Raw genomic sequence first — 27,851 nt, 5'->3', positions numbered from 1 at the left:
CATTAATAGAAAAAGCACTGTCAAGCCCATTGGCCAGGCCAGAATCTGAATGAGAAGAGCATATCTGACACAGTAAAAAGGCTAGATGGAGAACTAAATAGGAACAAACATCAACAAATCAAAAATCAGCACCCAGTGCTTACCTCTTCGGGTTCTATCAGCTTGAATTCCATGCCTCGGCCTGTCCAGGCAATGAAGTGGGCGTTGGCTGGGTCGTCAAGAAGGGTAACCAGGAACTGCCACAGCTGAAGGGAACCTCGCCTCTGGTAAGGGGGCCCCTCCCGATACATGGTGGGCTCTTGTTTCACTTTGCCTGTTCGGGATAAAGATACATATGCGGTACTTTAGTCTCAAGTTTCTCACCTGATTTGGGCAAATGTTGCCAACCTGGCATCAAGACGACTGACAAAGATGCTCTGACACGGTAAGAATTCCAGCTTTGCACGAAACGAGATGGGGCTACTTACCTTCCAGTCTCTCGGGAACGACACAAGTGTCGTCAAAGTACAACCGGGGATCCTTCTCATATGAAAAACCTGAAAGAGAATTTAGAAAGAAGATGTTGCTTAACATGGATCTCCGCTATGAGAACTCTGAAGGACTAAAACAGAATTTTCTATCATTTCAGGTCCTCAGTCCAATGAACTGCTGTATCTATGCCAGACTGAATTTGCGAGAGAACTTCACAAGAACCTAGGTGTTTGTGTTCTGATGCAACTGCGCGTTCTGCAGTCAGAACGGCATCGATTCCTGCTATTAGAGCCGAGACTGCAGGGAGGCACTGAATCACCAGAACGTTCCTGCACATCTTACTCCTGAGGTCTGCATGGATCAGTGACTAAGCCTTTATATCTGAAATGATATCTCATCTATTTCAGCTGGCCTCACTGGGGGGGATCTAATTGACCTATATGTGGTCTTGCCGTTTCCCTTTTAGCAAATATTAATTTCAATCTTTCGTACAGCTTGTCCATGCTGCCCACACACTTCATTCAATTATGAAAGAGCTTGGAAGGTAGAAAATGATGCCAAATGAGTAAAGACTGTGACAAACAATAATTTGAAAGGTAAGCTGGAGGTATCATCACCTCCAGACACTGTGAAAGGAATATGAAGAGATATTCCAGCAGTAACACTTATTGCATTGTTAAGAAAAGAGGGGAACTGACTGGGCCAACAACATATGTAAGTGGAAATGAAAGGAAGGCAGGGCAAAAAGTGGAAGGTGTCCAGGAGAAGGAAGGATGATGGCTTAGCATTCTAAACCCACTAATCTGGGACTTTCCTGGTAGCCCTGTGGTTAGGACTCCAGGGTCCCAATGCAGGGGGCACCGGTTCAGTCTCATTGGGGAACTATGCCACATGAGAGTGCCAAAAAAGTAAACCCACTAACCCCTAATACGGGTTCAGTGCTGACCACCAGGTCAGCAGGCACCCTGACGAGGCCAGCAGCTCAGAGCAAAGCCAGTTAATAGACAAGCATGGTGGGACCACACCCTTGCTTGGGGTCCAGCCTATTTCAGGGGTGAGCATCCCTGTGTACTCCCTGCTAACCACATGCTTCTCAAGAGGAAACACCAGGAGCTCCTGTTTGCATGGCGGTACTCCCCACACTCAGTTCTCCAGTCAACTCGTCTGGCATGTGGACCAGGCTTATGAGTGTCAAGTATGTGGTCCCGGCAGGCAGGGGAGGCCATTTGCAGTGAAGAATGAGCACTAGATTTTTGAGAGGGATTTTCTATGACTTAAACTCCCTGGTAAAGGCTCCAAGAAATAATCTGTTCATTACAATCAGCTTGGATCAAGTTCTTCTTGGCAGGATCAGCACAATTTTAAAGAGGCCTGGGGTTGGGAAAACACTGCCCAACTTGGAAACAGATTGTTTTCAGGTTTCGTATTATTCATTTTGTTTCCTCAGCCCCAAGCATTTTTTTCTCTGCTTAACTACAAAGAAGTATATTTTTATGTAATCCAATAGATATTTATGCTGGGCACATGTTTGCGCTAGAGAAGAGGGTAGACTCGGTGCTTGCTCTAATGGAGCTCGCATCCCAACTGGTGGAGACAGATGACAAAGTAGGCAAAAAAAAAACAACAAAAAACATGGTGTAATGTGAAGAGCATGGGCCCTGAAGCCAGACTGACTGGATCTAGGTTAACTGTGTGGCCTAGAACAAATTAGTCTCTCAGTGCTCCATTTTTCTCATCTAAGGATTTGGAAGATAATTCTTACCTCACAGGCTTGTTAGTGAGAATTTAATGAGTTGATATATATTCTGTTCATTGACTGATTTATCCTTACAACAGAGAGCTTAAGAATAGCTCCCAGTACATCGATGTGCAATGCAGGATAGTTAAAAGAAATCAAGACAGTAAGGACTTGCACATTATGATAAATCTCTACAGTTAATCTCTTAATAGCACTTACCTTATTCTGTCATGGAATTCTAAGTTTCTAGAGGGTAAGGACCATATTCTGAATATCTTAGCATCCTTACTGCGCCTAGTATGTAAGTGTTCTATAACTACTGGAATAAATATGAAGGAATCTACAGTTTTCCATTAAAAGATTTAAGAATGCAATGCTAACTTCTCAGGGACGCCTATAATTTTCCAGTTTGGTACTAGGAAACTGACTTACAACAAACTGTCACAATGTATATTAAGAATTGCATAATCCATCAGGCTTTGTATTTTCTGCCTTGGCTGTTGGGAAGCTATGTATTTCCTGACTTTCTACATGAATTTTGCTACTCTGATGTTTTAACAGCCTTAATATAAAGTCAAAAGTAAACTACAAAGTTTACACACCTGCCAAAATTTCTATGTTATATTTAGAGCTTTTCTTTGAGCCTAATACACTCACAGTATATAGGGGAAAAAATGTAAACCTAGATTAAATTCTAGGTTTGGTTTTCAAACTAATCAGATGAAGCCCTGCCCATGAGTTATCGTTCTGGTATATTTTGTGGTTTCTAGTCATTGCCACATGTGGTTCTCTAAAACATCTGGAAGATGCTGTTGGTTTAAGTGAATTTGTCAGTTGAATTTGCACAGCAGTTGCCATCAGTTGTGGTCACAACCATCTAGTCACTCAAAGGTGGCAGGAAGGAAGAACCTGTTTGAGGGGCAAAGTGGAAATGAAAGATTCAAAATAGTATGTAAAGATTCCAGGTGAATGCTAAGGCAGGATGGCTATCTTAGTAATCACAGATGCCAATCAGAGACACTTGTCTCACTAACTTTCACGGGCATCTGTGGTCAAGCCTGTATAAGGAGAGAAAAACTGTGTCAGAGTAATTTAGAGCAATTAAGAATGCAGATATCTTTGAAACTAACTTCTTTGATTCAGGGAAGAAGTGGGGGAAAAACACAAGCTTGCCAGATATTCTGTGTGTAGTAAGCAGCCCCAGTACCTTACTAAAAGTATTTCCTTTAAGAGCATGCACCTCTTTAAATGTTGTAGTTATGCAAAGTGTTTTCCTCTTTCCTAGTTCACCTGCTACAGACATCAACTGCTGCAGAAACATTTGGGAACCTGGAAGAGAGCCCTACTACACATGTGTGCCCATCACAGAGGTCCAGTAGACAGCCCTTCCTTCCCAGGGCTGGACACTCACTCAGAATATCCCTGGGTGCCCGTGGCAGCCACACTTGGTCTCCCTTCCAACCAAGTCATTGGGAGACAGCCACCCATAGAAATCACTCTTGTGAACCAAATCACTCATAATAACCAGCTAGTGCTGATTTACCAGCTCTTTCAAACTAGCTCTAAAACTCTAGAACAGTGGTTGTCATCCTTGGACACAACAGAATCACCCAGGGAGATTCACAAACTACTAATGCCCGAGCCCCATCCTAGAATTTCTGATTTAGTTGCTCTGGGTGAAGCCTGGACACCAGAAGTTTTAACAGCTCCCCAGGTGATTCTAGGGATTCCCAGGTAGCGCAGCAGTAAAGAACCTGCCTATCAAAGCAGAAGATGCAAGAGATATGGGTTTGATCCCTGGCTCGGGAAGATCCCCTAAAGGAGGAAATAGCAACCCACTCCAGTATTCTTGCCTGGAGAATTCCTTGGACAGAGGAGTCCGGTGGGGTTGCAGAGTCGGACATAACTTAGGGACTGAGCAATTTGCACACAGGTGATTCTAACATGTAGCCAAACCTAAGCCTTACAACTCTAGTAGTTCTCTCATGAAATTAAAAGACGCTTACTCCTTGGAAGGAAAGTTATGACCAACCTAGATAGCATATTCAAAAGCAGAGACATTACTTTGCCAACAAATGTCTGTCTAGTCAAGGCTATGGTTTTTCCAGTGGTCGTGTATGGATGTGAGAGTTGGACTGTTGAAGAAGGCTGAGCGCCGAAGAATTGATGCTTTTGAACTGTGGTGTTGGAGAAGACTCTTCAGAGTCCCTTGGACTGCAAGGAGATCCAACCAGTCCATCCTAAAGGAGATCAGTCCTGGGTGTTCATTGGAAGGACTGATGCTAAAGCTGAAACGCCAATACTTTGGCCACCTCATGTGAAGAGTTGACTCATTGGAAAAGACTCTGATGCTGGGAGGGATTGGGGGCAGGAGGAGAAGGGGACGACAGAAGATTAGATGGCTGGATGGCATCACTGACTCGATGGACATGAGTTTGAGTGAACTCCAGGAGTTGGTGATGGACAGGGAAGCCTGGCATGCTGCGATTCATGGGGTTGTGAAGAGTCGGACATGACTGAGCGACTGAACTGAACTGAACTGAATGTGAGGGTGCATCATGGTTGCCTGGAGGGCCTGTTGGAATACAGAGCTGGGCCCTAACCCTGGAGACTGATTCAGTAGGTCTGGAGTGGGGCCTGAAAATCTGTATGTCTAGCAAGTTCCAGGTGAAGCTGATGCTGCAGGTTTGGAGAATCACACTGCTCTAGACACTTACAGAGATATGCATGATAGGAAATAAGACATACTTCTGAGGAACCGTTCTAAGAAAGAAAGCCTTCCCTGTTTCAATGTTTAAAAGAAGCCCTGAAGGTCATGACGTGGTTCCTAAGTTCCATTTTAGATAGTGTTATCTACAGCTGTATGGCCGCCTTGCATGGAAAAGTAGAAACCAGGCAGTTCACTTTCTTTCTTAAAAGTTAGGGTCATTACTACTGAAAAGGATGGCAGCCCTCACAGGTCAGGGGCGTGCCTCAACTCTGTGTCCGAGATGACTGGGGATCACAATCAGTGAGTGCTTGTGTTCACGAGCTAAGGAAGGTTTGAACTATGATCTCAAACCTTAGCTTGGAAACTGAGCCACTTTGGGCTTCCTTGAATATTATAATTTCTTAAAGAGCTACTTACCTTCATGGCTACCGGAGAAGTAGCCCCCTCTCATGTAGGACTGGCAGTTAGGCACTTCTGAAAGAGAAACACACTCCTGTCAATGGTCTCTGCAGCTGAAACTGGCAGAGGGAAAGCCCTTAAACCTCCAGCCCGGAGGTCATGTCTTTCTGGCCTTGTCTTGGGAAAGGGGTACCACCCATTTTTTGCACCCCCCACACTAAAAAAAAATCTAAAATAAGGGGAAATAAAGAAGAGGAAGCAGAGACATTACTTTGCCAACAAAGGTCCACTAGTCAAGGATATGGTTTTTCCTGTGGTCATGTATGGATGTGAAAGTTGGACTATGAAGAAAGCTGAGCACTGAAGAATTGATGCTTTTGAACTGTGGTGTTGGAGAAGACTCTTCAGAGTCCCTTGGACTGCAAGGAGATCCAACCAGTCCATCCTAAAGGAGATCAGTCCTGGGTGTTCTTTGGAAGGACTGATGCTAAAGCTGAAACGCCAATACTTTGGCCACCTCATGTGAAGAGTTGACTCATTGGAAAAGACTCTGATGCTGGGAGGGATTGGGGGCAGGAAGAGAAGGGGACGACAGAGGATGAGATAGCTGGATGGCATCACTGACTCGATGGATGTGAGTTTGAGTGAACTCCAGGAGTTGGTGATGGACAGGGAGGCCTGGCATGCTGCGATTCATGGGGTTACAAAGAATCGGACACAACTGAGCAACTGAACTGAACTGAAAGAGGAAAGAGTTTCTAAACGTGCAAGCTGCAAAATTCCCACTCTTTCCATTAATGATCTCATTTGATAAGCTTGGCCTACAAGATGGGTAATCAGTGAATGTGTGGGTGGGGGTAAAGAGGACCCCCAAAGACAAATGGAACTTTGTGTTTAACTTTCTAGACAAGAAGCCCAAAAGCAAACAATAGGTGTTTCAAGATGTTATACCTCTCCCTGTGTACACTGGCAGCTGAAGGACACAGGAATTTTCCCAGATGAAAAGTATTGCAACAGAGTAGTGACTCCTATGAAGCAACCAACAGGACAAACTTTTCCATGGCATACCCAGATCCCATACAGCCATGACAAACCAGATACTTTCTCAGAACACTATTCAACAATAGAGTCCCGTCCTACGTGTGGACTCTCCTATACTTATATTGGGAGTTCAATGGGTCATTGTATTCAAAAAAGGTCACAAAACTAGAGGCAGGACTAACATGCAGAAATATCCTTTGTCCAGTGACTTTAAGATAACAGGCCTTAAAGGGCATTATGAGAAACGCTGGGCTGGAGGAAGCACAAGCTGGAATCAAGATTGCTGGGAGAAATTTCAATAGCCTCAGATATGCAGATGACACCACCCTTATGGCAGAAAGTGAAGAACTAAAGAGCCTCTTGATGAAAGTGAAAGAGGAGAGTGAAAAAGTTGGCTTAAAGCTCAACATTCAGAAAACAAAGATCATGGCATCCGGTACCATCACTTGATAGCAAATAGATGGGGAAACAGTGGCTGACTTTATTTTTCTGGGCTCCAAAATCACTGCAGATGGTCATTGCAGCCATGAAATTAAAAGATGCTTACTCCTTGGGAGGAAAGTTATAACCAACCTAGACAGTATATTAAAAAGCAGAGACATTACTTTGCCAACAAATGTCCGTCTAGTTAAGGCTATGGTTTTTCCAGTAGTCATGTATGGATGAGAGAGTTGGACTATAAAGAAAGCTGAGCACAGAAGAATTGATGCTTTTGAACTGTGGTGTTGGAGAAGACTCTTGAGAGTCCCTTGGACTGCAAAGAGATCCAACCAGTCCATCCTAAAGGAGATCAGTCCTGGGTGTTCATTGGAAGGACTGATGTTGAAGCTGAAACTCCAATACTTTGGCCACCTGATGCGAAGAGCTGACTCATTTGAAAAGACTCTGATGCTGGGAAAGATTGAGGGCAGGAGGAGAAGGGGATGACAGAGGATGAGATGGTTGGATGCATCACCGACTCAATGGACACGGGTTTGGGTGGACTCCGGGAGTTGGTGATGGACAGGGAGGCCTGGCGTGCTGCGGTTCATGGGGTTGCAAAGAGTCGGACACGACTGAGCGACTGAACTGAAGGCTGGGTGCCAGCAATCTTCAGGTATGGACTCCGGTATACTCTGTGTGACATCTGAATGTCTATTGTGCTTCCTACCATTTGCATGACTTTTCTGTTTTGTATTAAGTTATGCATAAACATGTTTGCTTTAGTAGCTCCTAACTTCTTTGAAGGCAAACTTTAGAAAACTAGTCCCCAAAGCCCTGCATACAGAAGGCACTCAGTAACAACCAGACAAATGAATGAGATGATGAAGAAAAGAATCATATGATGTTATGCTCACCTGAATCAACGCAGTAATCCCGGGGCTCCTGCTTGATTCCCATTGGTGACTGGAACCCATGTGCTGGGGGACCAGGCATGCCTGGGACCCCATGTTCATAGAGTGGGTCATGGTATTCTTGTTTGAATCCCTGAGGGGGTGGGGGAGCTGCAGGAACAATAGGTTCTGACATTTGCCGGTGGTAATTAGGGCGATTATCTCCAGGAACTCCTGACTGAGGAGGGAAGGGGTGGCAGGGTTCAGACAGCTGTCTCTGAAATCTGCAAGAAGAAAGTAGTTACACTGTTTAAGTAAATATAGGATGAGTATCTACTATGATTTTAGCATTGAGGATTACAAATTCAAAGTACTCATTAATGCTTGCTTCTGGATATTTCATCCTTTTCTCCAAAATTATATCACACATTTTAAACCTCGTGAGTCAGGGACTGGCCCAAAAAAAAAAAAAAAAACTACATCATAGTTTATTTTCTGTGCATGTTTACTTCATGCACAGTCTGTGTGTAGAGTTGAGCCAGATTATGTATCTGAATATATAAAACCAACTATTTGCAAATATCACTAACATTAGATTATGTTTGTTCATTGATTCATTTGCTCATCTGTAGACAGAATTAATTTTTAAAGACCAAAGAGCATTTAACCAGAAATTAACCAGTTAGAAAACATAGTTCTAAAAAAAAAAAAAACAACCATATGTAACAGCAATCAAAAACAAAATCCCTAAGAAAAATCACAAAATGTGTAGGCTATACAACAAAACTTAAAACTTTTCTGAGCAACAGATCTAATTAAAGATACAATGTTTAGGACTTGGAAAGTCCTGTTTTATACCATATGCCAAAATAAATTTTATATAAAGATTTCAATGTGAAACCATGATAGTAAACATATACGAAGAAAAAATAATCTTGGGGGGGTGGAGGAAAAACCTTTCTATATATCATACCAATAGCAGAAATCAAGATAAACATGGGTATGTATCCTTGCATAAATTTCTGTAAGTCAAACAACAGAAACAAAACCTAAGGAAAAACAAACTGCGGGAGTAATTCTGTAATAGTTAGGAAATACGAGAAATAAGACCCAAATTAAACTGAAAATCTCTAGCAGCTATAGCAATGTTCATACGGTTTGATATAAGGGCCATGCTTTGTATTCTTAGTAGCCTATAGAAAGAAAACCCACCCCCAACTCAAGAACGCTGCAAAGCAAAAGAATAAAAGAATACAGACTGCGGTGGGGGAAATTAATAAAAGATGGACATGCCAACAGAAAAAAATGGGTAAAGAACACAAATAGGAAAATCACTAAAGAAATGCAAACAGTCATAAACAAAGTTTAACTTCATCAGTAATAAAAATAAGTCTAAAAATCAACAATGTAAGCCTATAAGGTCTTACTCTCTACTTTTAGTTTGAATCCTATCAATAGCTTGAAGCAAATAACTTGATCTGAATCAATTTGTGACATCTAAGGGCCAACAGATTTCTAGAATATCAAGATTTAAAATTTTAGTGAAGAGATTCGTGTGCAGAATAAAACGTTTTAAATCAGGGCTCGCTCTCTGAGTCTTTACTGTCTTACCAGTAGCAGTACCACAAGATCCTTTATAACCGGAAGATCCCCAAACTATTTTACATACATTTATCCTTTTATACCAAAAGCTCAGGATCTGCCTGATGAAATTACTGAAACAAGTTTTATGAACTCTAAGGATCAGGGGGTACTGAACACTGTGACAGTGGACTGGCAATCAGGAAAGCTGATTTTCAAGGTTACTGCTATTTCAGGAAAGCCTTGCACATGGTCTTCGAAGTATAAATCTGAAACTTGTGTTTAGGCTTGACATTTAGAATACAGGCACCAGCAACAGGCTGCAAACCTGATTTTGTAAAGAAAATTCTGAAGTGGGCAGGAAAGTAAAGATATTCTTTAGGCTTATTTTCATTAAAGTACCCAGAGCTTATGCCAGCAAGAACAGTAACAAGGGCACCCACTGTCCATGTTTTCTCCCCTCCTGCCTCTGCAACCTTCCTAGCACCTTCCAAGGTGACCTCCCCAAATCGCTTCCTTGATGGCTCTGAGATGGCACAGAACCAACTCTGCTCTGTAACCAGAGCCAGTGCAGCTGGCAGGCCCATCACTTCACTTCCGCTCAGAGCTCATCTTCTCACTTTCCAGAATGAAACTCTAGAGTTGGCCTAGTCCGATGCCCTCAGGAAAAGGTGCTTCCATGTGGGTACCAGCCAGCAACCTTCATCCCCTCCCTGCAGCATAACTTTAAGGATGTATGAAGCTTACAGGCCTGGCATCTGTGGAACACATTCTACAACTGGGATTGGCTTGTCCTGGTTTGTTGCAAAGGGCAGCTTAAGGGTAGGTCATAAAACCAGCATATTTGGAAGAAAGATTTCTCTCCGAGCTTGCTGCCGATAACAGCTTTTATTTGCAGAGATTAGTAAAGTAATTCAGTTTTTGTCCTCAAAATACACTCTGCACTTCAACCACTGTCCTTCATTTGAACCCCCTTCCCGCAATCCTTTTGAAGTAGCTTAGAATGTGTTGTATACATAGTACAGCTACGACAGAGATGCCTGTTGTTTACTGAGGCAGGCAATCATTTTCCAAGGAGGGAAGGCTTGGTTCCTAACAGACCTCTTCCTACCCCCACTAGCCACCCCGCCCTCCACCCCCACCCGTTATCCCAACAGAGCTCAGGCCATCATGAGCTCACAGTTGGTGAGCAAAAGGACACTTCTGACTACTGAGCAAGCCTATATTCAATAGGTTACAGATTAAGGCTTTCTCAGTGCCAGTTTATTTAAAGAACCAGTTATTTATTTATTTGTCAGATTTATATAGCGCCTTTCCTCCCAAGAGCTCACCCACGCTACCAACATTTGGTTTACATTATGAAAACCGTTAGATGCTTTTTCTGCATTTCCTTTTTGGTTTCTGCTGCCAGCACAGAGTAAACACAATACTTAGAGAAAAAAAGGAGAAAAGTGTGGATTCAAAGAAGGCTACACAGTGGCTTTGGGTGCCCAGTGAAGGAGTGAGCAGTTCAGAGGCCAGCTGAAATGATATGGAAAACTGGCCAAGAAACCACCACCACGTACTTAATATTCCCGATAGAGCAAAAAAAAATTGACAGCGAAGCAGCACAGCTCAGTAAAAGAGGCTCTGGCTGCGAAGTTGGCACATCCTGGGCTGAAATCCAATCTTTATCACTTACTGACCCAAGGTCACAGAGCTAGTTACATAACTGCTCTGAACCTCAGTTTCCTCATCAGGAAAGTAAGAACAATCAGGTTACTTGTCCCATAGATCTGTTGTAAAGGTTACCTAAGACAACCCATGTAAAAGGTCCCAGCACACTGCTAGGTTCTTAGATACCATTACTCTCAAACATCAACTATCCAACCTCCTCCCCACAGCCTGCCATAAGCTAAATTCAGAAATTATGCAAAATGGTAGGGAAGATCTTAAGGAACTGGGAGACTTTCACGCACACGAGTTCCCTTGCTATCTAGACAGCCTCTAGTCTCCCTTCTCAAAAAGAGAATGCTGATTTTTATTCCAGGTGGTACCATGCCACCCAATTTCAATTAATATTTATTTTCCTGCCATATACCAAGAGCCAGGCACTGTTGCAAAAGAAAACCCAAACACTGTCCCTAAAAGCCCACCAAAGAGCTCTGAAACAGCTCTCAGAACTTTGTGTGAGGCCTGTCAGCAATTAAACTCAAATTGGCCCATCCAAACTGTGATAGAACACAGAGATGAGAAACCAAGTATGCCTTTTAAAGGCCTAGATATTTGATTTTTCAAGATCAAATATGGAAGGTGATATAAACACAAGATCTTCCCAGGAGATTAGACGGTAAAAGTATTAGTTTTTTATGTATACAACATTAATGAGTCTAAAGATGAAAAGATTAGGGGTAGAGAACTTTACATTTTTAAAACTTTAAACAAAGAGCTAAAAGTGTATAGGTAATAGTATCTATATCATTTTAGGAAGATTCCTTTAGTAGTTTTCTTTATGGAACATAAAAGTGATTTTTAAAACAAGATTGTCATGGAAGCTAACATTTGAGTACTTTCCCTATGCCAATGTGATTAAGTCACCCAATGATTCTATGTGGTAAGTATCTAGTAGTCTCCCATTTTCAGATAAAGAAACCAAAGCTTGGGAAAGTTAAATGCCTCCCTGAGGTCATATAGATAGGAAGTAGCAGAGTTGGGACTCAATTTCAGATCTGTTAATCAGTTCAACTCCAGAGCCTATATTATTCATACAATTGTTTCAATAATTGCTTTTAAATACCTTCTTGATGACATTTAAATATCATACAGTCCAGGCAGCTAGAAAACTTAAGTTTGGAAATTCAGAAATATACACTTGAAGAACTCTAGGATTGAAGAAATAATAAATACTTGAAACTGAATTTTTAAAATACCACGGGTCAGAACTTGTGGGGTATAGCTAAAGCAGGACTTGGTAGGGAGATCAAATAATCGATTACTTGTAACCAGGGTATTTTGGGGAGTAAAAAGAAAAGCTATCAGGAATTACTTTCACAAGCTATGTGACCCAGGAAAAACTGAAGGTATGGTCACCCCAGCCTTAGGAGAAATCTTATTTGGTCATGTATTTAGAGTATAAAGAAGCTACAAGTTAGCCAACCAAAGAAGCTAAAACAGAATAAACAAAAAATATAGAAAATTTCAGTAGGAGCAGAAACCAATGAAATAGAAAGTATCCAATAGAACAAGCAAATCTAGAGTTGATTTACTGAAAAGACAAGTGATATAACCTGCTAAGACTAACACAGTCTAGATAAATAGAATAAAAAATGAAAAATGGATAAACAGATGATGCTATAGAGGTTGTTAAAAGGGCACTTTTGTTCAGTTGCTCAGTCACGTCTGATTCTTTGTGACCCCATGGACTGCAGCATGCTGACATTAGGAACAGCTTTATGCCAATTTTTATTTCTTCATTTTTAATGCACATGGGCTTAGTTGTTCTGTGGCATGTGGGATCTTCCCAGATCAGGGATCGAACCCACGTCTCTTGCATTGGCAGGCGGATTCTTTACCGCTGAGCCACCAGGCAACACCATGTGCCAATTTCTAAAACTTGTGAAACAAATTCCTAGAAAAATTTGTTAAATTCACTCAACTAAACAGAAATCCAGACCAAGACCATAAAAGGTGAGGATACTGAACCAGTAATTAAAAATCTTCCCACAAAGAAAATATCAGGCCCCAATGGCTGTACTGGTAAATTCTTCCAAAATTTCAAAGAATAAAAAACCCCAATTTCACACAAGCTATTTTGGAATATATAGAAAGGAAAATATCATTACTCATCTGGTGAGAATAACCTCAATGCTAAAACCCAACAGGGATAATATAAGAAAGGGAAATTATATATCATTCTCAATCATAAATACAGATGCAGGAGTCCTAAATACATGTTGGAAAACCTAGCCCAGCAATGTATATATGATTATATATAACAAAGTTTAGTTTATCACAAGAATACAAGATTGGTTTCATATAAAATCAGTGTAATTCACCACATAGAAAAATTAAAGGAGAGCTATTCATTTGATCTCAATAGAGGCAGAAGAAGCATTTGATAAGATTCAACATGTATTCATATTAAAAAAGAAAACCAACAAAACCCAGCATTCTAGGGATAGAAGGAAATTTTCTTCAGCTTAATAAAAGGTATAACAAAAACAACCCTATTTTAAACATAAGGAAATGCAGAAAATGAGCCCTCTTAAGATGCAGAACCCTAAAAACTTCCCATACTGTAACTGTTGTTGTTTTTAGTTGCTAAGTCATGTCTGACTAGAAGTACACAACTCAGTCTGCTGAAGATTCCATTAAGCATCTATGAAACTCAGTTTCGGACACTAAAGTGAATTTGTGCTGTCACACATAACACACTGTTAACAGGAGTGCATGAAAGGGATGTGTCTGACAGGCTACAAGTGTGACTCACTGTCAGGTTCTTCCCTGTCTAAAAACTAGAAAATGTGAAGGACAAAAATGAACAATTAGGGTAGACCTGAGAGAAAGGAGAAGAGAAAAACCTGCATATATTATGTCTCTTTAGCATCTTCAGGGAATAAGTAGTTTTCTACTAAATCACAATTATAGAAAATGTAAGCTCATCCTCTAAGCTCTAAAGTTTTGATCACAACCACAGAGAGAACCTTCTCAACAGGCCATTCAGACAACAGACCCTTTCTTGATGACTCTGGGGACTGGGTTCTGACTATCAATTTCAGCGTGATAGCCTATTGCAATACTAATGCCCGTAGGGAGCATCAAGAAGTAGAGGATTTTTAAAAAGGGAATTTTTTAAAAAATTGTTGTGCGAGAACCTTCTCCAGTTGTAAGTGAGCAGGGGCTACTCTCTTGCAGTGCGTGGGCTTCTCATTTCAGGGGTTTTTCTCATTGCAGAGCACAGCCTTCTAGGCACGTGGGCTTCGGTAGTTGTGGTGCATGGGGCTGAGCTGCTCCAAGGCATGTGGGACCTCCCCAGGACCAGGGATCGAATCCATGTCCCTGCACTGGCAGGTGAATTCTTTACCATTGAGCCACCATGGAAGCCCGAAGCAGACGATTTCCCCATCAGGGTTATCTTCTTAAATTTTGCTTTTTGATTTTTTGCTTCTTGCTGTCACGTGAGTGTGCAGTGGATTTCAAAATTCCTACTGAGTCGCTAAGTCGTGTCTAACTTTTTGCGATCCCATGGACTACAGTACACCAGGCTTCCCTGTTCTTCACTATCTCCCGAAGTTTGCTCAAACCCATGTCCATTGAGTCGGTGATGCTATCCACCCATCTCATCCTCTGTTTCCCCCTTCTCCTCCTGCCTTCAATCTTTCCCCAAATTTCTAGATGCTGCATTTCTTAGAGGAATCTCTTCAGTTGAACTGCGGGGACTCAACTTGAGATGGAATGACAGTTTTTCTTTATACCATATCTGGCTAGTACTATGGGCATAACATAGGAAGATTTTTGCGCACATTGTAAACAGCACAATAAACTCCTATGAGAGTGGGAAGGTTGAATGAGAAGCAGTCCTCCTTTTCAAGGAGCAGCTGGTCTTTAAGGGTAAATGAAACATGTCTGAACATGCCAAATTACATGGCATTTTTTTCCTCTTTGGGGGGAGGAAATCACGAATATAAATCATGGCTTTCAAATACAGTATTTATCTCCTAAAGCAAATTTTGAGTTGTAAAGAATTATATACTGATTATATAAAACATTAAGAATATAACTGACTAGATTATATAGTCTTAGCAAACAATCACTGTCAATAAACACATTGAAGACAAGATATTGAGCGAAATATGGTCTAAAGAAAGGGGTATACATCATGGTTTTTAAACCTCAAAAGAACTTGTTCTACTCAATTGAAGGAATAAGGCACTCAGCAAAACAAAAAATAAAGGTGTGACAACATGGGTTTAGATAAATGATGTAGGAATTAAGTGGGATTTTGTAGTTTTAAGAGAAAGTCCTGCTAGTTTAAAGAAACAGATGGATAAAATTCAAGGTTGAAATGATTTTTCAAGGTCCCTTACTTAGCTTTTAGTACATTGTCAGCAACCCCTCTCCTGTAAGCATAACCAAAGTGGGGTACTTATGTTTTTGGTTTCTAAAGGTAGGACCTGGTATTTGGCTATGTGACTTTTAGGAAGTCCTTTAGATGCTCTGAGGTCTAATTTTTTTTTTTTAATCTGTAAGATACATTTTGTTTGTTTTTATCTTGCCTTTGTTACAGAGCTATTTAGAAAATCTCAGATAAGACTAATTTCCTTCTATCCTGCAAAATACCACATTTTTGTTATGGGGCTAATTTTGAAGTAACATTCCCTCTAACTTAAAAGCACAAGAAAAACTCCAGTTACTAACTAATCTACTCCAGTTTCAAGCAGGCATAAGTTATTAAATGTGTAGTTACTAAGTTTATCATGCTGCTGCTAAGTCACTTCAGTTGTGTCTGACTCTGTGCGACCCCATAGATGGCAGTCCACCAGGCACCCCTGTCCCTGGGATTCTCCAGGCAAGAACACTGGAGTGGGTTGCCATTCCCTTCTCCAATGCATGAAAGTGAAAGTGAAGTCGCTCAGTCGTGTCTGACTCTTAGCAACCCCATGGACTGCAGCCTACCAGGCTCCTCCATCCATGGGATTTTCCAGGCAAGAGTACTGGAGTTTATCATACCTGACTGCAATTTCTATTGTGTTGTTAGTGGCTCAGTTGTGCCCGACTCTTTGTGAGCTTATGGACTATAGACTGCCAGGCTCCTCTGTCCATGGAATTCCCTAGGCCAGAATACTGGAGTAGGTAGCCATGCCCTCCTCCAGGGGGTCTTCCCAACCCAGGGATTGAACCTGGGTCTCCCACACCACAGGCAGATTCTTTACAGTATGAGCCAGAATTGGACTACAGATCTTAGTTTGTCTCATTTTCTGTGTGCAATCCTCTATCTACAAGCATAATCACTTGTCATGTTTTTGGTGTATTTTGCATCACACAGATATCATTATCTCAATAATAGACAAGCACAATAAGAACAAAATTGAGTACTGGGCACTTGATTCTTAGGGGAAAAAAAAAGTTGTCTAGGTGTGGGGGTAGAAGACAGGGGTACACCATGATTTCCCAAAGTACGACAGTAATATTTCCAGGTCCTGCCCCAGACCCACAACTCCATCTCTGGAGTAGAGCAAGAAGTCTACACTACTAATAATCCCCCGCTGAGGACTCCTCTAGTACACCTTCAGATCTGATAATACAGTGCTCTGGTACAGAAGCCCAAGAGCCCATGTTTGTTTGTGTTTTATCTATGCAGGCACCTGCCCTTCACCTCAGTTCTGTTAAAGATCTCAGTATCACTCTGTGTGTGGGTGAGGTCTTGATTTCAGACCCACCACTCCTAAAGGCGGAGGGGTAAGGGGAGGTGAGTGCAAGATGGAAGGCAGATTTCAGGGAGGAATTGCCCCCTAAAAGAAATATCTACTTTCTGGCTCCTGCCTTTGGATACCTGAGGACAGACACTCAAATCGCAGGGATCAAATGTCCTCCTTTCGGGAGGAGGCCGGGTAGCCTGGAGACAAAGCTACTCTATCACTGAGACTAAGGCATCCTATCTTCCAGGGCTGCAGGAAGATGAATAACTACCAGCAGAATTAGTAATAGGAGATTCTCCCCCAGTTCAGTGAGCCATTGATACAACCTGTTTACACAGGCTCTCTGCACATGAAATGGATTAAGGGAAAATATGAATAAGAGATTTAACACAAAGTGATTTCCCTTTACATATGGTATAACAAATTAAAGTTGGCTAATTATTTCAAATACAAAATATATACCCCACCTCAACCCGCCTCTTCAATTACTAATCTCTGCATACAATCAGAAAAGACAGTTTAAAAACACAAAACCGAAATTATTGAAATAAAAATGGTATCCAGGCCTGCGTTCACAAACTGGCAGGCCTCAGGGGTGATTCTGCCCACAGATTTTGTTTAGTCTGCAAAGTATTACTGCTGTAATACTTTACAGCAGTAAAGTTGAATTAGTTGCCAGCTTTAAAAAACAAAAACAAAACCCCTGGAATTTCTACACTAAAATTCCAAATTTCCAAATTCTCTTAAAGAAGTACAACTGTTATTACAAGCTAGTGACTAACACACACTTTGAGGTACCTGCCTCCTTCAGATGAAGCGGCTTCCTGTGGAAACTGAGGCCCACCACTGAGCCAGCCAGTGGTCAGCCAGCCAGTCAACACTCTCTCCCCTCAGGCCCTGTATACCATTGGTGTTCACGGCCCCTGGATCAGCAGGGGGATAAACACTAACCAGACAAATTATGTGGTTCTTTATGGTGACTTTCACCGCAAAGGGGGAAGGGAACTGGAACCAGACAAGAGTACTTGCTTTTTTCTGCATTTCATCTAGAAATAGTGACCTCCAATTAAATACCAGCAGGCATCTGGGTTGGACCAGGCCAGAGGAAGATAACTTATATATTCTTCCTCTCCCCCAAGCAGAGCAAGAAAGGACAAACAATAGTCATCACCTTGTAGCCATTGGTAACCACAGATAACTACCTGCCTACCTTATCACTTCATTCCAGAGGGACTGAAACAAAAAAGGCCCCCAGAATATCCTGTATTACGGGAAGGCCACAAGCACGCAAAGTTCTAGAATACCACAGATAATGAACTTCAAAGGCTGGGACCTAAGAGGTTAAGTTTGGTGCTTGCAGAGTAGATTCCTTTTACATCTTAGTTTTTCTGAGAATGAATCACTTTGGACAAGTTATTCTGATGCCTCTATTTCCTTATTAAGAATGCAGAAATACCTGGAGTGAAATCAAGATCTCTATCTCAAAAGTAGAAAATTAAAAATACAGTCCAAAAAAAAAAAAAAGAAACAGTCCTCAGGTAATCCCCCTACTGTGAAAATGTATTAAAATCAAATGAGTAATAACACCTCCGATAACTCAGCAATCTTCCCTAATACGTAAGTAAAAAGGTAATAAAGTATTAATGGGTAGCATAAATCAAGGTATGATTCTAGCAGGTGGTATCCAATGAGGAGCCAGCGAAGCTGCCCTCAGCCAAGGTCAACAGACAGGGTCAACATCCTGAGCAGGTCCGTCTTCCTCTGCTTCTACAATGGGGAAGAGTACCAGCCACCTCTCCCATACCTACTTCATAAGGGTGTTGCAAGGCCTATATCCCCTCTGCAGTACCTTAGGAGCAGGGTGATACGTTGTTTAGTCGTTCAGTCGTGTCTGACTCTGTGTGACCCCATCAGGCTCCTCTGTCCATGGACTTCTCCAGGCAAGAATACTGGAGTGAGTTGCCATGCCCTCCTCCAGGGGATCTTTCTGACCCAGGGATCGAACCTAGTCTCCTGCATTGCAGGGGGATTCTTTACCACTGAGCCACCAGGGAAGCCCCAAAGTGATAATATAAACAGGTCATATTCATATTATTAGTAGTCTTACCTCAAAACATGCCTCAGTGAAATGAGAGCTTTATAGGTACCTGGCAAATGACTACTACTTCCCCTCGCCCTGGGAGATAGAGGGGTGGGAGGAGGTGGTAAAGGAAGCCCAGATCAGCACCCACCTCTGTTCTGATGGATACTGGTTTTCAGGCATCATCTTTGGCATCTGCAAGGGCTGATGTGGCGGCCGGGGGACCGCAAAGGTTTGCTGCTGTGGTCCAGGTTCCGGAAGCGAATGAGGGGTGGGGGTGGGGCCCACACCTGGGACTGGGCCAGCTGCAGGGGCATGTGCCGCCGAGGTGGGCAGAGTTGCCTGAGGTGGGGGAAATAGGGAATTCTGATGGGTGGGAGACAGCGGGGTGGTAGGAGGGGTTAATGGCTTGAACCCAGAGGGAGGCTTCCTATCATAGGCACTGTAAACAGAAAAAGAGAAGGAACCATTTAGCCGCAATGAAGCCATTAGCGTGGTCACCAGGTCCAGCAGAACTTGAGGTTGCAGCCCACGGTTGCCAGGAAATGACAGCATTAACATAGTTAAATTGCTGGCAGCCCCGAGGGAATATTTGTACCTCTGAAAAGTGACAAGCACACTGCGTCACAGGGACTTGTTTAACACTTCTAGTGATTCTTCTCAAAGATAATTTTAGCCTCAGCTTCCGGTTTCCTTTTTCCCCTTTTCTAAAAGAATTCTCCATGTATGCGCGTGCAGGGGTGGATTGATGAGGGGAGAAATTAGGTCCTGGGGGAGTTTTCTGGCCCCCTCTCCCAAGAATTCCAGGGTTCCCAGGAACAAGAACCTTTGAATTTTCTGCTGTAACATCCCTTAACAAAGCTTCTCCTCCCCTTTTCAGGCAGATCTATGTTTATCTTCTAGAGCAAAGAATGATTTAAAATTAAAGCTTCATTCCTGGGGCTTGGATATTCTTAAGTAAAGGGCACTGGCATGGGGATTTTCTTCATATATTCTGATGTGAAGATTACTTCTTTGGTGCTTAAAGTTCACATTAACATATGATAGACATGAAGGAGCATATAGTCCCTCCCTTGAAGCCACAGATCAAATAGCCCAGCATTCAGGGTTCTTTCCCTTGGGAGGGCTCAGGGCCCCATGAAATCAGTCCCCTGCAGGGCTGATTTAACAGTTCTGCACGTTACATGCAGACAAAGCCCATTTGGACTGGCTACAGCTAGAGGATCATTATATTGCCACCAGAGACGGGTGTGCTACACTGAGCGTCTGCTGAATAATACTGGAAACAATCAACGAGCCGGCCACTTCCTGGCCAGCCTTTCTCTGGCTCCACTTACCAATAGTTGTAGAGGCACTTTTCTCCATAATTAGCACCGAGAGCCTGCTCGTGGCTACAGGACGACAGCTCAGAGGAGGGGCTGTGTAGCTCCCGTTTGATCTTGGTTGGAGGTGGGGCATGAAGCACCACTGAAATCAGAAGAGGGATGAGGGGAGGGACAGAGAGGACAGTGATTAACAGGGAGCACAATGCTTCCTTCTGCAAACCCTATACTAGCTGATTGTTCTTGGAACTCATGTCCAGTCACACGCCAGAGGAAGCCAAACACTTAACACAGAGCCTTCCATCTAAAACCAATGAAAAGTTCTTTAAAGTCAGAAATCATCATCTGACACTTTAAATTAGCCAAGGTTCCCCACCCCCACCCCCACCCCCACCCCCGCAAACTTTTTCTATGTTGGGTCCACTGCCTGGAGGCTCTGAAGCCCTTAAAGATCCTGTAGGTGATGGTGCTTCAAGAAAAACACAGGTGTGATAAGAATGCCAAGGATTGCAGACAAGAACAATTCTGTTTCGGAAAAGGACAAAACACCCAAAAATATACTGGTAGACATTACACGTTAGCTTATCTAAGGCTTCAAATTGCCATGGCAAAAAAAAAAAAATAGAGGCGTATATACAAACGAAATATGACTTAAAAAATATGATTTTAAAGTCCTTCCTCAAGCAACTGTAAATATCAGCTCTGAGTAAGAAATACCCAATCTTTAGGGGCACTTCAAAAACTTTTAAATTTTATATTGGAGTACAGCAGATTCACAACATTGTGATCATTTCAAGCGCACAGCAAAGGGACTCAGCCATACATATACAGGCATCCATTCCCCCCCAACTTCCCTCCCATCCAGACTGCCACATAACATTGAGCAGACTTCCCTGTGCTACACAGTAGGTCCTTATTGGTTATCCACTTAAAATACAGCAGTGTGTACACGTCAATCTCAAATTTTCAAAAGCAAAGGAATACAACGATGGACCCCAAACCACAAACGAGGAGAGGCTAGCTGCATACGGGAGGCCTGGAAAACCTCCATGCTCGTGTCTGCTTCATGCCTTTCCAGTGCCCTACCAGGAAGGGCAGGCGCTCAGAACCAGTCCTTTCACAGATGGTGCCAATTACTCTTCCTAAATTGATAGTATACAGAGCTGCTGCTTTGTATGGAAGTCGATCGAACATTCCATATGTGATGCTGAGACAGCAGAGGAGTTAAGTTTTTCAAATGTATCTAGGAGCTAACTCATTTTAAAGAGGGTGCTTTACCCAAAGTAGAAGGGCAAACTCTTAGAAGACGCTGTACTGTAAGGATTGTCTTCTGGCTGTGGGAGGGAGAGGGAAAGGAACGAGTTAAGCTTCTCTACCGGCTGTTATCCACTGGATTGCAGTTCTCATTAAATGGCTAACAGTGCTTAGTGCTCTGGTGACCACCGAATTTTTCTGTTGCACTCAATGTTTACTCCTGAGCCATCTTCCAGAAGCTTAGTTTTCTTAGTGATTTATATTAGGTAGAATTAGTGAAATGACAATTCTTTTCTAAGACTGAACAATCTTTCTGCCAACTGGTTTCTCAGGTGCTTCCTCCAACCCTGAATTCTGGACTCAGAAGTGAACAAATGAGACTGAAGACTTGATCACAGATGACAAGTTTATAAAAGCAAAGTCCTGCCAGTGACTGACTGGCAAGGGCAGGTTTTCATAATTCCTTTCCTACAAAACGCCAACTGCTTTTCCCAAACACACAAAATAAGTTCGGAACTGGCAGATTATATTTAGAAGTCATTAGAGTCTCTCTCGTGATTTTTTTGATGGTGACATCATGGCAGCCAACCCTCAATTGCTATCAAATGTTTTCAGACATTCAGACACAGAAAATGGCTAAGCTTGCTCTTGTTAGAATGCTGTTGGTAAACGAGAAGGGAGAGTCGGGTATGCAGGGGATGTTCTGGTTCTCGGCACTGCTCCTGGGTCATTGCTTCTCCTCTTACCAGTCTTCTGTCATAAAAGTTTTGGACTGGTGATGATGCCCCAACATAAGCAGCAGTTACATGTCCTAGAAAGTACTTTTCTGACTTTATTTTAAGAAAATCATTTATAATCACTGTTTCTCCTAAGTTTGGAGAGTAAACAGCAATAGCATTGTTCAATTTTCTCATTTCAGGCTTCAGAAATGTTTTGACATTTTCACGGTATTATAAAAGTTATCAGTTCTACTGACAAGATTAATACCAGAGGGTAAACCAAAGTTTTCCAGAAAGCAAACTTTTATAATGTCTGCAGAAATACCATATACCCATTTTGAAAGTCTTAAGTTTTGGCTAACTCTGATATCTGTGGGCGCTCAGTTGTGTCTGACTCTTTGAGGTCCCATGGACTATATAGCCCACGAGGTGCCTCGGCCCACGGAATTCTCCAGGCAAGAATATTGGAATGGGTTGTCATTCTCTTCTCCAGAGGATCTTCCCAACCCAGGGAAGAAACCCACGTTTCTTGCATCTCCTGCACTGGCAGGTGGATTCTTTACCACTAGTGCTACCTGGGAAGCCCGATTCTGATGTCTTAATTTCCTCACATCTACATGGCACTCCTAGTGTGTACCACACCATTTGGGCTCTACATTATATGGTACCTTCTCTCATACCATAACTGTCCTATTACCTGGAATCTTATGTTCTCTATCCAAAGGAGGAGTTCAAGAAGTAAATGAGTGCTGTGGTTTGAATTGTTGTAACCTCCCAAATTCATACGCTGAAATTCTAATGTCTTATGTGATATTAGGGGGAGGGGCCTTTGGGAGATGATTAGATCACGAGGGCACAGGTGTCTGAGGACACAAGTCAATGAAGGGGAGCCCTCACCCAGCCATGTCGGCACCATGATCTCAAACTTCTAGCTTCCAGAACAGTGAGAAATAAATTTCTGTTGTCTATTGGCTCCCCAGTCTGTAGTATCCTTGTTTAGTCACTAAGTTGCATCTGACTCTCTGCGCCCCCATGGACTGTAGCACGCCAGGTTTCATTACCTCCTGGAGTTTGCTCAAACTCATGTCTATTGAGTCAGTGATGCTATCCAACCACCTCATCCTCTGCTGTCGTCTTCTCCTTTTGCCTTCAATTTTCCCCTTCAAGCTCTACTAAGATTCAGGGGTTATATTTCGAATTAATTTTTAAAATTTGATGGCAGGGTCCACATTTACCTTTGAAGGCTAGACATGATGTTAGTCATATTTTTTTTCCCCTTGGGAGTCAACCATTCGAAGGAGGGAGAAGAGAGGGCAATGTGGCAGGAATGAGATTTGGAAGTTTCACAGATAATGGACAGGAAAGCCAAGAAGGGGCCGTTTGAGGGGTAAGGAAGGATGCTCAGTCTCCACAGAGAGGTTGCTGGGTCAGAGGATGTATGAAAGAGCCTGATAGTCATATGCATGTGTTTTAAGTAGGAAAGTAGAAGCCCAAGGAATGCTCGTAACTTTTAACCTGTTTCCTCTTTGTAAAATGAGATATATGATGCTGCCTTGAGAAGGCTGGACTGTGAAGAAGGCTGAGCGCCGAAGAATTGATGCTTTTGAACTGTGGTGTTGGAGAAGACTCTTGAGAGTCCCTTGGACTTCAAGGAGATCCAACCAGTCCATTCTGAAGGAGACCAGCCCTGGGATTTCTTTGGAAGGAATGATGCTAAAGCTGAAACTCCAGTACTTTGGCCACCTCATGCGAAGAGCTGACTCATTGGAAAAGACTCTGATGCTGGGAGGGATTGGGGGCAAGAGGAGAAGGGGACGACAGAGGATGAGATGGCTGGATGGCATCACTGACTCGATGGACGTGAGTCTGAGTGAACTCTGGGAGTTGGTGATGGACAGGGAGGCCTGGCGTGCTGGGATTCATGGGGTCGCAAAGAGTCAGACACGACTGAGCAGCTGATCTGATCTGATCTGATCTGAGAAATAGAGAAAATGGCACAGCATCTTGCAGATGGTGCTATGATGTTGTATAATCATACACTATGGTTTCAAAAATAGAGTACTTACCTTCACACAGGTGACTTACTAAACCATGACAGAGACTGAGGACTATAAACCATGGCAATGAATCACAATTAAAAGAGGAGCATGAACTCCTGAAGAAGTTTAAGAAAAAAAAAAAGCTGTTTGACTATTTGAATTGATAAACATTTTCTACAACAGAAAACTTGAGTTTAATTAAGGTCAGTTACAGAAGATGGACCCATAAAGCCAATGATGTCCTATGAACAATTTCTGGCAAATATGGGCCACCTTCCTTATTGTAAAGATTTCTTTCATTCATTCATCCATTGATTCATTTGTTGAGCATCTTCCATGGGTCAGGTTCCTGAAGGTGCTAGGGATATGCTGGTAAACAAAACAGACATGGTGGTCCTTTTCCTCATGGCATGCATAATTTAGTGAGGGATCTGACTTCTAGCATCTTCCGATAAATGTAATTAGAGTTGGACTAGAGTCTATCTGATAGTCCACTTAATTTAGGCCTTTACAGTTATGGATAAGGACCCTGAGGACCAAAGGAGTTAAAGGAATGGCTTGAGGTCTTGAAGCTGCTGATACTGGAGAGGAAAGGAAGGAAGAGCGCCCCCAACTGTCATCTCAGTCATCTACCACATTGTCAGAAATGGGCGATACTACACTCACCCACTATGTTCATCAAAAAGAGGACATAAACCCTGTTTTCAATGAAAACAACAAAAATACCACATTACACCTTATTAAGAGAAAGTGTTCTAGAACAAAAGAACAATGGATAACTAATACCTCTGGAAAAGAACCAGGTAGACCAAGAAAGAGGCAACCAGACGGATCCCTTATCATTGGCCCTGGCTAGTTTACTTAACATTATTTTATCCAATCTTCCGAACCCAGTGAGAAAGCTGCTTTCATTGTCTCCATTTTAGAAATAAGAAAAATCAAGGCTCAAAAGGTAATCTGCCAAAGTCTCATAGCTCTCAGTGGTCAGTATACCCATCAGTTGTCAGTCATTCCATTATATTGCCTCCCAAATGGAACCTGAGCAAAAAGGACTAAATCAAAAAGGGATTAGAACAAATAGGGAAAGAGATGGAGAAAGAAGACAACTGCAGAGAAGCAGAGGAATGCTCTTTGCCAGTTCTCGGGGTCTGTATCCTCGAGTACTCTACTCTCCAGCTGCTGACATGCCTGACACATCTAAAGCCACTCAAGGACTTACACTTTCTCCTGTCTCTAGGTCCCCAAAACGCTCAGGTTCCCTCCCTCCCTCCTACTAGCAACAAACATCTCTTGATTCTAGTGGTTTCTACTTCTTAGTCCTTGCCTCCCGTCCTAGTATTCCATCTAATAAGATCTCATTCCCCCTTCTATTGTCCAGCTAATCAAAATCTTTCCAGATAGCTGAAGGCACTGTGGAAGACCTGGCATCTACAGCCAGTCATTGACCAGTCAGATGCCACACTGTTGCTGTGGATACCCTCATGCACCCCCCAAATGCCCCGCCCCTCCTGAAGCTGTTGCTTGACAATTCCCTCCTAAATGCCACCTCTGAGACAAGAACACTGTGAGCGGGCTCTCTGGACCTCTACTTGACTATCAGAACTCTGTTAAGGATCCATACACAAATGAGAGTCTCCACTTGTCAGGGGTAGGAAAGATGGGTTGGCTGGCTGATAAGATATGTCTACATCCGTGGGCATGCACTACAAAGTACAATGTGTTGCTCTGTAGACCACCATAACACCATTTAAAATTTACATAGGATGTTCACAAATCAACCAACTTAATTTCATAGTTCCTTTTCTTACTAGGAAACTCCTTAGAAGATTTTTCTATCTGACACCATGATCAAAAATCAAGCCTGATCCTAGCCAGTGTAGTAAGTTAAGAAAAATGAATAAAAGGAAAAAAGAGAAGGAAAAATACCTCAATCACTTATTGCCAAGTGGGTACATAGAAAATATGAAAGTATCCACCAAGTATGAGAATCAATAAGCTAACTTACCAAGATCATTGGCTACAAGGCAAGTACATAAAAAGAATGACTTACATACATAGTAACCTAAACAATGTGAAATTAAAGAAATACATTTAAAATAGCAACAGATAGCATCAAATACCCAGGAACACATCTAATACCTAGGAACACATCTAATAAAAGACATGCAAGGTAGCTAAACTGAACTATAAAACCCCGAGGAAAATCAAAGAATTCTAAATAAATAGAAGAATACATCAGTTCACAGGCTGGAAGGCTTGATACTATAAAGATATTAATTCTTCTCAAATTTATCTATAGGCTCAATATCAAACAAAATCTCAGTTCAGTTCAGTCTCTCAGTCGTGTCCGACTCTTTGCAACCCCATGAATCCCAGCACGCCAGGCCTCCCTGTCCATCACCAACTCCCGGAGTTCACTCAGACTCACGTCCATCAAGTCAGTGACACCATCCAGCCATCTCATCCTCTGTCGTCCCCTTCTCCTCCTGCCCTCAATCCCTCCCAGCATCAGAGACTTTTCCAATGAGTCAACTCTTCGCATGAGGTAGCCAAAGTACTGGAGTTTCAGCTTTAGCATCATTCCTTCCAAAGAAATCCCAGGGCTGGTCTCCTTCAGAATGGACTGGTTGGATCTCCTTGCAGTCCAAGGGACTCTCAAGAGTCTTCTCCAACACCACAGTTCAAAAGCATCAGTTCTTCAGCACTCAGCTTTCTTCACAGTCCAACTCTCACATCCATACATGACCACTGGAAAAACCATAGCCTTGACTAGATGGACCTTTGTTGGCAAAGTAATGTCTCTGCTTTTCAATATGTTATCTAGGTTGGTCATAACTTTTCTTCCAAGGAGTAAGCGTCTTTTAATTTCATGGCTGCAGTCACCACAAAATCTCAGTACTCAGAAATGAGAATGAAGAAATTACAATCAAGCTTTAACAGGGAGTCTCACAAAAACCAAAAAAGCCAGATACTACATGACCCCATTTACAATAATATTCAAAAGGAAACAAAATTATTCTATGGTGTTTCAAGTCAGGATGGCGGTTACTCCTGTCTCTAGGGGTGGTGCCTCTTTAGGGGGTACATAGAGTTTCCTCACTCTCATAAATTCTAGGTCTTGATCTAAATGCCTGTACCATTTGTGAAAATTTATCAAGCTACTCTTGTCACGCATTATTTCAGTTGTTTCTATTTAAACAAACAGCCCTGGGACTTCCCTGGTGGCCCGGTGGTCAGGACTCCACACTACATTTGATCCCTACATGTCTTGGGGCCCGGCCCCCAAAAAAGGCAGCTCCTGTCCTGGTCAAACAGCACCACTGAGTTAACACTAAGATTTCTTCAAGCTTTAGAAAATCTTTCTTCGGTGATGGTGCAGAAGCAGCCTTTCAAGAAATAACCCAATTGTTTCAAAATAGAAATAAGTAGACAAACTAACCCATTCAAGAGAAATAATAATTCCCTCTGACAAAATCTGTTTCCTGCCCACAAGTACAGGCCTGTGGCTTCTGTCCAAGGCAGCTACGATGCCAGTGCTGGCAGTGAACTTCACTATTTCAGCGCAGAGGAGCAAAACAAAGGAAAACACTTTTGTTGAATGTTACGATGAATGACAGTTGGAGTCAAAAGGAATTTTTTCAGAAAGACAAAAACCACCTTGTCTAATAAGCCTTTCCTTTGGTGCCTCATGATCGTCAAAGTTTCAATTTGCCACAGCCTTTGTTGTGAATACATACAGCATTTTTGTAATAGATACTGAATGTTAAAGAAACTGCCAATCAGTTAT

General features: G+C 42.4%; 1 protein-coding gene across 1 annotated transcript in view; it reads right to left on the bottom strand.

Annotated features, from left to right (window-relative positions):
• ETV5 (ETS variant transcription factor 5) overlaps window positions 1-27,851 on the bottom strand; it is a 59,331-nt gene that overhangs the window by 10,672 nt on the left and 20,808 nt on the right. The window contains exons 6-11 of the mRNA XM_019958448.2: window positions 20,068-20,197; window positions 18,882-19,172; window positions 7,697-7,956; window positions 5,337-5,393; window positions 468-536; window positions 144-313 (exon numbers count right to left, since the gene is read on the bottom strand). Of these exons, the coding sequence (XP_019814007.1) occupies window positions 144-313; window positions 468-536; window positions 5,337-5,393; window positions 7,697-7,956; window positions 18,882-19,172; window positions 20,068-20,197 (977 nt within the window). The remainder of the gene's footprint in view (window positions 1-143; window positions 314-467; window positions 537-5,336; window positions 5,394-7,696; window positions 7,957-18,881; window positions 19,173-20,067; window positions 20,198-27,851) is intronic.

The sequence above is a fragment of the Bos indicus genome, chromosome 1 (genome assembly GCF_029378745.1).
Source record: "Bos indicus isolate NIAB-ARS_2022 breed Sahiwal x Tharparkar chromosome 1, NIAB-ARS_B.indTharparkar_mat_pri_1.0, whole genome shotgun sequence".
In the NCBI taxonomy this organism is placed as follows: domain Eukaryota; kingdom Metazoa; phylum Chordata; class Mammalia; order Artiodactyla; family Bovidae; genus Bos; species Bos indicus.
The sequence above is the reverse complement of the archived record's forward strand: the minus strand, read 5'-3'. Positions and strand labels throughout refer to the sequence as shown.